Raw genomic sequence first — 12,447 nt, 5'->3', positions numbered from 1 at the left:
TTTGCTACTTTCCACAACAGTTTCCACTCTTGCTGTAAGATGTTGTTGTGCAAGACAAACAAAATGTTAGTACCGGTAACTAATTATTTCACAACATTGAAATGAGAGACTGAAGTACTACAGTATCTCTATACAAATGTTTGTTGAATAGTTAATATTTTGTGTGACTGCAGTCCTCTCGGATCGACGACCAGCGGTGTTCCCCGCCCGAAGCGGGCCCCCATGCTCCCACGGTGCCTGATGAGGACTTCTTCAGTTTAATCCAGCGGGTGCAGGCCAAGCGCATGGACGAGCAGCGCGTCCACCTGTCCAACGACGAGCAGGACAGCCCAGGAGAGGAGTCGCCCGATACCGAGCCGCACGGCGGGTTCTCCAGCTAGGGATGCAGGAGAAGCGGGGTCTCCCGCCATCCCACCCAGAGAAGATAATAAATGCACGTCAAGACGGGCTGCTTACCAGCAAAATTGTCCACGTGCAACAGGTGGTGCCATTTTATTCATATGTGTAAATATAATGGGGAAACATTCGCGTTTTTGCACGACTATGGGATTTCTCAATATTTGACCGCAACATAACGTGTGAACTCAGATCTGATGCCTTAATCAGCATTTTCTTTTCCCAGACTCAAGATTGTATTTGTAGAAGCACACCAACTGTTTAGGACTCATTTGAATTCTAGCGCTCAATGATTTTGCACTGAAATCTAAAAGCTGATTTATGGACATTAGTAACACATTTGATCAATTATGTACATTGGGTTTTTTATTTTCCCATTTTTATTTGGTGGGCAACATGGCGAATGAGTGGTTAGCACCCCTGTCTCACAGTTCTGAGGTTTAGGATTTGAATCTCAACTCTGGACTTCATGTGTGGGGCTTGCATGATCTTCCCCTGCTTGCGTGGGCTTCCTCCCGCATTCCAAAATCATGCTTATGTTCATTGAAGACTCTAAATCAGGGGTCGGCAACCTTTAACAGTCAAAGAGCCATTTCAACCTGGTTTCCACGGAAAGAAAGCACTTTTTGACATTAACCTCCAAAAAACTGCAGCATGTTTGAGTTCCTATGCGCAGCTTCGTTCAAGTTGTATAATACCTTATATTGCTATCGCACACTCACGTGCACATAATACTATGTACAAAATACATTAAATCGGTAATTTGACACTTGAATTGGCCATAGTAATCCAGCGAACCTTACTATTTTCAGTCGCTATCCCAAAAAAAAAAAAAGGAAAAACCCGGCAATCAGCAAAAAATTACAGATGGAGGGACGGACCATTAGAATCAATTTGTGATTTAAAAAAAAAAAGTGACCATATTTGGACTTGCAAGATTTTCGTCCGACAGTGACAAATTTGAAAATTTTATTTTAATATTTGGCGGTCACAATCTTACAATTTACAAATACAATTAAATAAAATACGGATATTGTGCAGTTTTGGTGTCGCTGGGCTTTCTGAGCCCGCCGCCTGCCTGCTGACAAGTGAAGTGCTGTCAAATGTCTCTGAAGAAGGCGAATGCTGATCACCGAAATTGCACAAGGTCTGAAGAAGTTAAGAACTTTGACTTGCTAAGAAGACATGATGCACGTTTTTTAGACAAATAACATACACTTAAATCAGACACTTATTTATTTTACCAAGCCACGCAAAGCCGCAACATAAGGATGAAAGAGCCACATGCGGCTCCGGAGCCGCTGGTTGCCGACCCCTGCTCGAAATTGTGTGATGGCTAGTTTGTCTACCAGCCCTGCGACTGGCATTTATTTTGTGGGGGGCAGGGGGGTAGTAAGATACATGCCAAATCTTGTTTTAATTTTTTTTCGGGGGGGGGGGGGGGGGGGGTGCTTGAATCATTGCTGGTTTAAGCATTCAAGCAAGACTGGTGTCACTCTTGTTCATTGTTGGTATAACTGTAGTTATACCATGCAGTGATATAATTTGAAAGCATGTGATGCTTAACATTCATAGTATAACCCATCAAACCCTAAGTGAGATTACTGAGCAAAAAGTAAAGTACAGTATTATGGGAGCTGTTACCCAGGCCACAGTTAAATGTGGATGACATACTGCACCCATGTGGTCAAAGCCCTGTATTAGCTCTGTAATTCAATGTATTGGGAGTGTTGCAATTTAACCCGTTGCGCACAGTAAGAGTCATACTGTAGTGAGATTGCACTTGACCCATGCTGAAACTCTGCATTTTTGTTAGATAATAACACAAAGAAGGGCTGTGAGAAGTTTGCAGAGGAAACTCCTTGACGTGCAGACAAGTCAGCTAAAGACGTTTTTAAGCGGTGAGTAATGTGATAAGTTTAATGGTACGAAAATGTTGAATATGACTTGTTAGGCTTTTTCTGTTTTTTTTTTATATATATATATATATATATATATGTAAGGTGGCACATACCTCATTTTTGTACCTCTAAATACGACTGAAGAGAGAAAAATAAATATTGGGAGCTGCAGTTTCTGTGATTCAACTTACCAGGTACGCTTCCATTGGTCACTGCCATAATTTGTGTATACAGTATATAAGTATATTTTGTATTTATGTTCCATTTGGGGGAAATGATTAAGTCCGCTGTGCTTTTAATAAAAACGTTGCTGAGGTTTACTGTGGATCTATGCTTGCAATGTATATCCGTTTTCTGCTTAACTCGACTGTCTGTAGCTAACATGATTGTAAAGTTTGAAAAATATCAAGACATTGCATTGAATAGATGGCATTTCACAATGTTTGCTGGAACCAAGCACAAAAGGCCTTTTAACAAAATCTGCTTCATTGTGTTGGAATGCGAACAACTCATGCAAACAAAGATTTTAATTCAGCCCCATGGTTTACCCGCCCGGCTTGACTTTTTCTCCCATTTTTTTCCCCATTGGTCGAAAGCCTCCAAAATACTGTACCTTAACACCCACCATTGTGGTGTATTAGGTTGCTGCTCTTGACTGTATTAGAACACCACGAATGGTCAAGTTTTCTAGCTCGTACTAGAATCCAAACAACGGTAATATAACAAAAGTGTACTAGTTTGTCACAGAGGACTTGCAAAATTACTGCGTCAGCATTTATCTGCCTTAGCCTTTTACACAGATCCAGTCAGAAGAAAGTGATGATTGCGCAACCGTGTACACTCTTACACAGTAACACAGTATCTCTGAATCAGAAAATTTGATGGACATCGGGTGCAAGATATAAAATACTTGTCGCACACCATGTATAGCATCGTCGTTGCAGTGTTCGTGTTGTTTAGCAATGGATATTTGAACACAGACAGGCATGCAAACAGAAAATCTCACAATACTGAAAGGCATAATGCAGGTGTCGGTCCTTGAACCTCCAAAATCTGCGCTTTCCAGGAGCACCCAAAACACCATATTTGTTCAACCGTCGTCAAAGAGAGCAAGCCATTTTCAACACTTGAGCTTGAACAATCATTTGTAAAAATAACAGTGTGCACTGACCAATAGTATAGATTTGTGAAAAAAATAATTTACCAAATTATGAAATTGGAGGTTACGGCCTGATGCCAGCCACACAGTATAAATTATTAATCATCTGCAAAGAACACTTATACAGTACAGCAGTTTACTGAGCAGTTGTGTAGGTCTGTATAATAATACATTTTATTTGAAAGCGCTTTTAATAACACTCAAAGACGCTTTACGAAAGAATAAATAAGACCTATAGTTTAAAACAAAAACAAAAAACTGCTCACACCAGGAGCAGCTCAATGAATTATGACGTAAAACTTTTTAGTTCTTTTCATTCTATGTAATATCACAGTCTGTTTTTATGAAGTGTAATAGTGCTGTGCACAGATGCTGTCACACCAATGTTACAGATGAGCCCCCTCACCCCCTACCCCCATTCTGTATTAGTACCATTTGTACAGAAGAGTAATACAGGGGAAAAAGCTGATTCGTACAATTGCCATAATTTCCAGGCGGTGTAAAAGGGTCTGCCACACGCAGCTTTCCCCTCTGTAATTTCACCCCTGCCTCCTCCCTACTATCCCCTCATGTTCCCCCTCCCCTCCTTATTTGTTCCGCTGCCCTCTTACCCAGAATGCAGCGCAGGCAGACGGCGCAGGCTCAGCCGTGCTATAAAAAGGCGTCGTGTGGGGGAGGGAGGGCTGCCGTTCAGCAGGAACCGTGCACGCTCACTCGCTGGTGGGGAGATCCACAGGGTCGGCGGCCAGCCCCTCTCGCACCGCAAGATCACGAGACAGGAGACACGGGACAGGTTAGTGCGAAGGATGCATACGATGGAGATGGCAGAGGCAGTGATGTCATCTTTGTCAAACGGGAAGGGGAGGGATCTCATCAATGTCACACTGAGGAGGTGCAGCCAGGTTGACATCTTCGACGCATAGATGCATGCAAGATCAACAAGAAGGCAGAGTTGACTTTGACTTGGGTCACGGTGGCAGTGCAGGCAAGAAAATTAAGGTGCAGACGGAACATAGGTCACGATTGATTTCAAGTTTCATCACGGGGGGGGATCCTGACAGGAGATGCAATTTGACAGCGTTGATGACATGTCGGAAGGTGCAGTGCAAGGGGAAAAAAAAGGCTTGAAGGGTTGACTTCAACTTTTGTTTGGGGCTTAGGTAAACGCATTTCTCATAGAGAAGGAACAGGAAGGACCAAATTGAAGGCATGGTTGGTTTCACAATGTCAGAGAAAAGGATAGAAAGCAAGCGAATGACTGCAAGGTTCAATCCATCTTTTGACGGAAGGAAGTGTGGTCTTCAACTTCTGTTACTCAAGACAAAGAACAGAAAGGACAAGTGAAGGCATATTGAGTTGAACTTTGTCACACTCAATATGTACAGGGAGGAAGAAGGCCGGATTGACTTGAAAAATATTGGATGTCTTTCCATACTGGTGAATTATAGGAAGGCCCAAAGTAAAGGCAGAGTTGACTTCAAATTTATGTCATAGCAGAGGTGCAGGATGGAATCTTGTCACAGAAAGTAGGTGTAGGTAGGAGAAGGTGGCCTTGGGAGTACTTCACCTAGTCATTAAATGACTTTGACTAAGTCATCGATGGGAAGTACAGGAAAGATAGCAAGAGTGACTTGATCACAGGAAGGAGGTGAAGAAATCTGTGGAAAGAAATAAGCTTAGGGAGTGCCTCAATTGTTGATCATTGAGGTCAGCATGGGGAAAAAAAGAGAAGGCAGAAAATATTTCGACTTGTATCACTGAACGCAAAGAAGTCAATGGCGACTTCAACTGCTGAGGAGAAAGGTCAAGGACTCCATCAACTTTTGTCATCAAAGAAGAGGTCCAAGAAGAACAAAACTGAAGGCAGGGGTGACTTACACTTTGGCACATAAATTAACTGTAGGAAAGGGTAAGAAGGCTCATCTTCCATTGTTCAAAATTACATTCCCGAAGGACTAAAGTGAAGGCTGGTTCGATGTCAATTTTGGGTCATAGGGGAGTTGCAGGCAAGGAGGACGTAGGTGGGACTTCAACTTCTGCTCAGGAGGTAGAGATAGGAGAAAGAAGGCTAGATGAGGACTTGGAAGGACAACAGTGAAGGCAAGGTTGACTTTGTCACACAGATTAATGACTCAAGAATACATGACTGACTTTAACTCCTGTCAGAGAAAAAAGAGGTGCAGGCATGAAAAAAAAATCTGATACAAGACAAAGTCCAGAAAAGACTGAAGTGAAGGCTCCATTGACTTAATTTGTTTCGTAACAAATTGGACAAGGTGTTTGGATGTTCAGTCACAATGCAGTAGCCTAATGTCGGTATGAATAGCATGGCTGGAAACATATTTTCCATCTGCGTCCATTAGCAGCAATCCGTTGTATAATTGAAGCATGCGCGTAATGGCAATTTCACAGCAGCAGCCTATTGATTGACAGGAGTGGGTTTTGTGGAAGCCAGGCTGCGTGCACTGACATGATTTCCACCAGCGAACAAAATCGCCCACTGCAGTGACGTCAAAGGGTCCTCCACACCGCCTGCCTGCCTGCCTGCCTTAAAGGGCCAGCAAGCTTGGTCCCAATTGAATCACACGAGCGCCTCCACAGCAACCACGGGTGGAATGCGCCACTTGCCTTTTACACGCCTTGCGAGTCAATGAAGGTCTCGCCCGCCTGCAACACTATCCCTTCACTTAACAGCTGCGACGTGCTCTTTTTTTAGCACGTTAAAAAATAGGTTTAGGACATTATTGAGGCAACTGGCTTTAGGGCTCCCATCAAATAGTTTTAGTCAAAGATGCACTTTAATTTAATAGAAGGATTTTTTTGGGGGTTTTTTTGTTGTCTTTTTCAGTCAGCATCAGACATGAACATGTCTGACGCGCCATAAAAGGTCCCATTCCCAAATAGGCAAGGTGCTGACTCAAATGCAGGCCTCCAAGTGACCTTTACCAGCGCCACGGGGTCAACGGGAGCAGGCATAAAATTGGACACCTCAGATTATTGACAAGTGTACTGTAGCTAGCGACAAGCTAACCTTTGCAATACTTTGCCTGTAGATTGCGATGGTCATATTTCTAATTTGATAATTTTCAAAACTTTTGACTTGACGTGGCGCTCTTCATATTTGCATAATGTCTGTCATGTTATTTGCAATGACAAGCTTGACTTAAGGTATTATTGTCATGTTGTCATGGTTTGGAGGTAGAATAGGTTTTCTAAAATAAAAGCAATAGTATTAAAAAAAAAAAAAAAAAAAAAAAAAAATTCTGTGGGAAGAAGACTAATCTGAATTTAACCTAATGAAAGCAAACTCCAGTTTTGAGGGTTTATTTTCTTTCATTTCTTTGTTTAGACAATTAAAAGGCACTACATTACAATTACAATATTAGTTTTATTTTTATTTATTTGAATAATCCGGAATTTGGCCGGAACATTAATAGCCTCTCTAATGGTGTCAATTAAAAGACTCAGTGACTAGTAGTGGCATTCTTTTTTAAAATTTATTTAATTATTTATTTTACTTTACATTAACATTTTTATAATTTTAGAAGAATAGTCACTACTGATGCAATATTATAAATTAAAAAAAAATATGGTTGTCCTTACTGCTGCCAGAGATTTTTGTCTTAATTTTATAAGATCAGTGGAGTCGCTACGAGTGTTAATTTTTATTGATTACAGTTGCATACTAGTGGCATTTATGTGAATTATGGCATTTTAAAAACGAAGACAAAATATATTTATGTATAACACATAGAATTTTTGATTACCTTACAAAAAAATAAGCCGTTCTTGCAAGAACACCCCACCCACCCCTTCATCTATTTATTTTAGTTTTTATTATACACAAATATATGTTTTTAACAAAAAATGAACAACTATTTTATAAATCCCGCTAATAACAGTCATTACTTGCTGGTAAATTTGATTTTTAAAATAAATATTGCGCGTCTTAAAAACATGCTCATTGGACAGGATTGGACTTGCCAATCAAAACGCTAGCCCTCCTCCTTCCTCATTCTTTTCAAGTCTTCTGGGGGTTTTGAACCCAGCAGAACGAGTCGAACTTCCTCGGCTAATTTGGATTGATGAACACGCAAATGAAGTGGAGTTTCTGTCAAAATGTAAGACACTGACATTGTTTTTTTGTTTTACTTTTGCATTTTGGGGCTTGAAATCTCAACACATAAGAACACGCCCCTCCAAATTTCACAAGACTGCACGATTTCCACTCATGTGTATTATAATTGGTTGATGTCACCAAGATGTTTTTGTTCTTTGTTTTAGTTGAAAGGGAGCTGAGAGCGAACGCAACACAATGGCAGGTAAATGACGCCCTAAACGTGTCACCTAGATGACAACTTGTTGTCGTCACTGTTTAAGACGCGTGGACGTGTTGTTTTGTACTTATATGGAGTTGAGTGGAAAGCACCGACCGCCTTGCTTGGTTTCTTGACATCTGCCGCCATCTTGCGGCCATTTTGGAGAATGCTGCGAGCGAGTATCGCATAAAGCTCATATTTGTAATCATAAATTATTTAACCCACAGAAAAATACAGCCAAAATCTACCCCCATTTTTGTGTATTGGGGGAAAAAAATCCATTACTGGTTAAGTTCTACATTGCGACCAGCTGTTAACATGGTAACCAAAACAACACAATCGTAAGAGTCAGTGTTGCAGACATGGGGAATTTATGCACCTCGCAAGTCTTTTCCTATCGACATGGTCTGTACACCACTTTATTTATTGCATTTTTAAGCACCAATGAACAACCTTTTGCCTATGTTTATTGGACTATTTTTTTCATTAAAAGTTAACAAGTTAAATGTTTTTATTTTTTTTAATTAGCATCCTCCCATCATAGTTTAGAGCGTGTACGATTTATTTCATTTACAAACACTTAAACTGACATTAACTATCTGTGATAAGTGAGTCACTAATCATAGTGGGGTTTTTTTCAGTTTCATGAAAACAATTAAAATGTTTTTATATTTTAGTATAATTTTCATCTTCTCGACACATCCATTTGGTTATTGCATTTATGTACCCATAAGATGCTAAGATAATTGAGCAACTAAGAGCAATTTTGCTTGTATTTTTTTAACTTAAAAATGTACATTTGTTTTCGTCAACATGGTTTGCAACACCCATACTGACTGCATTCATGCAATCATAAACTGCCTTTTTATTGATTCATTATTATTTTTTGAAATTATCTTTGAAAAATAATGTAGCCACTACTAGTGGATTGTTATATTTGAATTCGATTTTGTTGTTGTTGGTAAATTAAGGAAATCATGATGGGTCCTTTTTATTAAACAGCCTTTTCTCTATTTCCAGACAAGATCAAAGACGCTAAAATCATCTTTGTGGTTGGTGAGTATAATGCACAAATGTGAATTTTGTCTCACCTGCAAAGGCGCTCGCACACATTTTAACACACTATCTTTTCCAGGCGGGCCCGGGTCAGGCAAGGGCACCCAGTGTGCGATGGTGGTGAAAAAGTACGGCTTCACCCACTTGTCGTCCGGGGACTTGCTTCGCGCCGAGGTGGACTCGGGCTCCGAGAGGGGCAAGCAGCTTCACGCCATCATGCAGAAGGGAGAGCTGGTGCCACTGGTGAGAGGGGAGCAGCACTCGTTCGACTTATCAAACAACTGTCTACTTTTTGATTCTATATCTCCTAAATTATAAATGTATCCTTGAAATACAAACACTCCAATACACTATCACTTAGCTATTCATTGGTCAACACATTTTTTTTTAAATCAGGAATGCAAGTAAACTTTCCCTAATGAATGAATGTGCATGTGTTTGTGTGTGTTGATTCCCAATCTGCCCTTGTTTTTTCTAGAGCACATCAGGTTTTCATAAAAATCATAAGTGATATATTATGTAATATAAGGGTTAGCTGCTGTAAATAACGTCTGGTAGAATCTCTATTGCACAAGTGTTTATAGGTCAGACTTAAAAACAAAAAAAGGAAATATCTCTATTTCTCTCAAATTTGCTGTTGACCAGTGATATTAGGAACATTTCTCAACATTAGAAATGTTCTCTTCTTTAAATATTAGAAATATTACAATACATAGCTACTAAATATTGTTAACCACCAACTCAACCAAAAAATATTCTTAACAACTATATGTTCTATGCAGGCTCACTAGACGAAACATAGCATGATTAATATTACGTTTGTAGAATATGAGTAATTTATTTTTAGCAATCTCAGTGGTCGGCCATTTTATTGCTTCTATCAACTGAAAATGACATCACAGTTACTCAGGGCTCAGATAACGACCAATCATGGCTCAGCTTCAGAAAACAGGTGAGCTGTGATTGGTCATTAGTTGAGCCTTGAGCAACTCTGCTTTTCAGTCGACAGAAGTGACAAGATGGCTAAAAGCGGGTGGATTCTGCTTCTTAACTCATATTCTACATTTTTTTTTGTTGTTGACTTCCTCTTTAAAGTACTAGTAGAAACCCTTCAATATAATATTTGACAAATATTAAAAAAAAAAAAAAAAAAAAAAAAAAAAAAAAAAAAAACTGTTTTAATATATTATTAAAAACAATAAACTATTCTGTGGTGACATCTTACCAAAACAAAAAACACAAATTTATCACATCACACACAAAATGTATACCTTTTGAGGTTCCAGTTGACTTGAACGTGTTGTTGGGTGTTCAGGACACAGTGCTGGACATGATTAAGGACGCCATGATCGCCAAGGCTGACGTATCTAAGGGCTTCCTCATCGACGGCTACCCCCGTGAGCTCAAGCAGGGCGAGGAGTTTGAGAAGAAGGTAAAAAAAAAAGTTGAGACTTTTTGCTGATTAAAAACAACCTTGCACAAACCTCAGCGACGTCTCTGCCGTCCCAGATTGGCAAACCCTGCCTGCTGCTCTACGTGGACGCCAAGTCCGAGACCATGGTCAAGAGACTTCTGAAACGCGGCGAGACCAGCGGCCGCTCGGACGACAATGAGGAGACCATCAAGAAGCGACTGGACCTCTACTACAAGGCCACCGAGCCCGTCATCGCCTTCTACGAGAAACGCGGCATCGTCAGGAAGGTGGGCAACACTCCACGCCAGTGCCTTGACTTATAAGTGGCCCCAACTTTTTTCAAGTTATGAGCTGTCGTTTGTTTCGCTTTGTGTTGCAAACAAAGCTTTACAAGTGAGGTTTTTTTACAAACATGGGTTCTGAAGGTGTTAAGAACGATGCCTATTCTGCCCTCCCTTCTTAAAAAAAAAAAGCTTTAGTGTACTTGCTTCACACTGTTTATTACCACTCCTAGTTTAAATGAGCATGGTCACAAATTCTTAAGTCAAGGTACTGCTGTCATATTATGGCTCTATCTGATGACATCATTATCTCGCCCTGTCCAGGTGGACTCTGAACTTCCCGTGGAGGAGGTCTTCAGCCAGGTCGCCAAAGCTATTGATGCACTGTAGTTTAAAAAAAAAAAAAAAAAAAAAAGACAAAACCCTTGTTTGTTTGTTGCTTTGAGTTTCGTGTGACCTCTGCCAAGACCCAACAGTCGTAATTCAGACAATTTGTCATCAGTATGCTTATCTGGCATGGTTCACAATTCTGAGGTTATGGGTTTGAATCTCAGCACCAGCCTTCTTGTTTTGTTTAAAGGTTCGCCACCGACTTGCATGTTAACCCGCCCGGTTACTCTGGTTTCCTCACACATTCCAAAAACATGCCTTGGGTTCATTGAAGAGACTAAATTAGGGGTATGCAAACTTTTTCTTCCAAGGGCCACATACAGAAAAATGGAAGGGTGCATTCTTCACCTTGAATTTATTTAGCACGTTAAAACCAATCCATCATTATAGATACAGATGTTAAACAATTAAATATTGTTTTTGTAAATTTGTTGTTTATAAAACATCCTAGGTCAGGTCCCGTAGGACTACACAATTCCAAACCATATGTATGAAGAAAAAACAAAAAAATGGACTAATATATGCATATATGCAAAATAAAAGCAAAGGGGTGGCTTGACTAAAAATTACCATTCAAGAAGTGCACAAAACTGCTGAACAGCGTTTTTGTGCATTTTCCTTACAAAAATCAACTCACTCAAAATTGTAGTATTATTGAGCTACTACGGTTGTCCTTCATTTCAAATTTGCAAAAAATAATTAGGATTGCTTACATAGCAAAAATAAGACATGGATGCAATCTAGTGGTGAATGTTTTTTTTACAACTTAAAACTATAGCTGACCCCTGCATACTCGCCATTTGGTATCCATGGATTTGCATATTTGCAATTTTATCCCAGTAATTAAAAAAAATATTTTTGGTCATAACTGTTTTTTCAGGATTACCCCCTCCCCTGTTTCTCACAGTTCTTTGTAGAAAACATGATTGTTTTAGCGTTTTTTTGCTTTTGTTTTTGATTATTTCATTGTTGTTGTTTTGTTTAATGTTGCCACCTAGTGTAGAAAAGAAGTAGTACAATTCAGCCAAACGATACAGGCTGTGTCAATTGTTAATTTCAATATATGCTTTAGGCTGCTACAAAACAGGCCCCCGGGCTATACTTTTGACACCACTGCTCGAATTTGTAGCGTTAACGCTCGCTTGTCTCTGTGCCCTGTGATTGGCTGGTAACCAATATAAGGTGTGTCCTGCCGCTCACCCAGTCAACAAAATTGACCACATCAGACCCGTAACAGAAGAGCCGCCATTCACCCGCCTTTACGTTTTACACACAACCCAGCGAAATATGTGCGCTTTCACTTCGTCCTCCTATTCTGTTATACAGAACAGCGCCTTGCCTTTTACTAGCAGTGTAAAAGGGGCCTTATGCACATCTCACTCCACCTACCTCCAAAGGCGGAAAATAGGTTGGTTTTTTCTTACCACTGTATGAAAAAGTACTTGCCAAAAGCACATACAGGTACATACCAGCAGGTTTCCCTCAATAACAGTCATGCACGTAAAATAATAAATAAATCTTCAACATGTAA

The 12,447-nt window shown here is 40.0% G+C and overlaps 2 protein-coding genes across 6 annotated transcripts in view; both read left to right on the top strand.

The window, feature by feature from the left end:
* The window catches only part of gpsm1b (G protein signaling modulator 1b), a 23,501-nt gene extending 20,888 nt beyond the window's left edge, over positions 1–2,613 (top strand). Inside the window, exons 14-15 of one of the 2 annotated variants that reach the window (XR_015089763.1) lie at positions 174–481; positions 2,213–2,613. Coding sequence is in view for 1 of the 2 variants with exons in the window: in XM_086052928.1 (XP_085909054.1) it covers positions 174–380 (207 nt within the window). In the remaining variant the exon portion in view is untranslated. Of the gene's footprint in view, positions 1–173; positions 482–2,212 lie in introns of those variants that run through there. The other variant, XM_086052928.1, reaches the window with a different exon arrangement.
* ak1 (adenylate kinase 1) lies at positions 426–12,447 on the top strand. 4 transcript variants are annotated; one of them, XM_086052932.1, is made up of 8 exons: positions 426–481; positions 2,213–2,297; positions 7,741–7,778; positions 8,796–8,831; positions 8,911–9,074; positions 10,147–10,263; positions 10,341–10,532; positions 10,851–12,447. In XM_086052932.1, exons 3-8 carry the CDS (start codon positions 7,772–7,774, stop codon positions 10,914–10,916), a joined length of 582 nt encoding a protein of 193 aa, XP_085909058.1. In that variant the 5' UTR covers positions 426–481; positions 2,213–2,297; positions 7,741–7,771; the 3' UTR covers positions 10,917–12,447. The 4 variants fall into 4 exon arrangements, with proteins under 4 accessions (XP_085909058.1, XP_085909057.1, XP_085909055.1 ...); XM_086052931.1 differs by lacking the exon at positions 426–481 and having other exon boundaries at positions 2,165–2,297; XM_086052929.1 differs by lacking the exons at positions 426–481; positions 2,213–2,297 and adding an exon at positions 4,102–4,249.

The sequence above is a fragment of the Filicampus tigris genome, chromosome 15, assembly GCF_054856515.1.
Source record: "Filicampus tigris isolate MCC_2025a chromosome 15, RoL_Ftig_1.0, whole genome shotgun sequence".
Lineage (NCBI taxonomy): Eukaryota > Metazoa > Chordata > Actinopteri > Syngnathiformes > Syngnathidae > Filicampus > Filicampus tigris.
The sequence above is the reverse complement of the archived record's forward strand: the minus strand, read 5'-3'. Positions and strand labels throughout refer to the sequence as shown.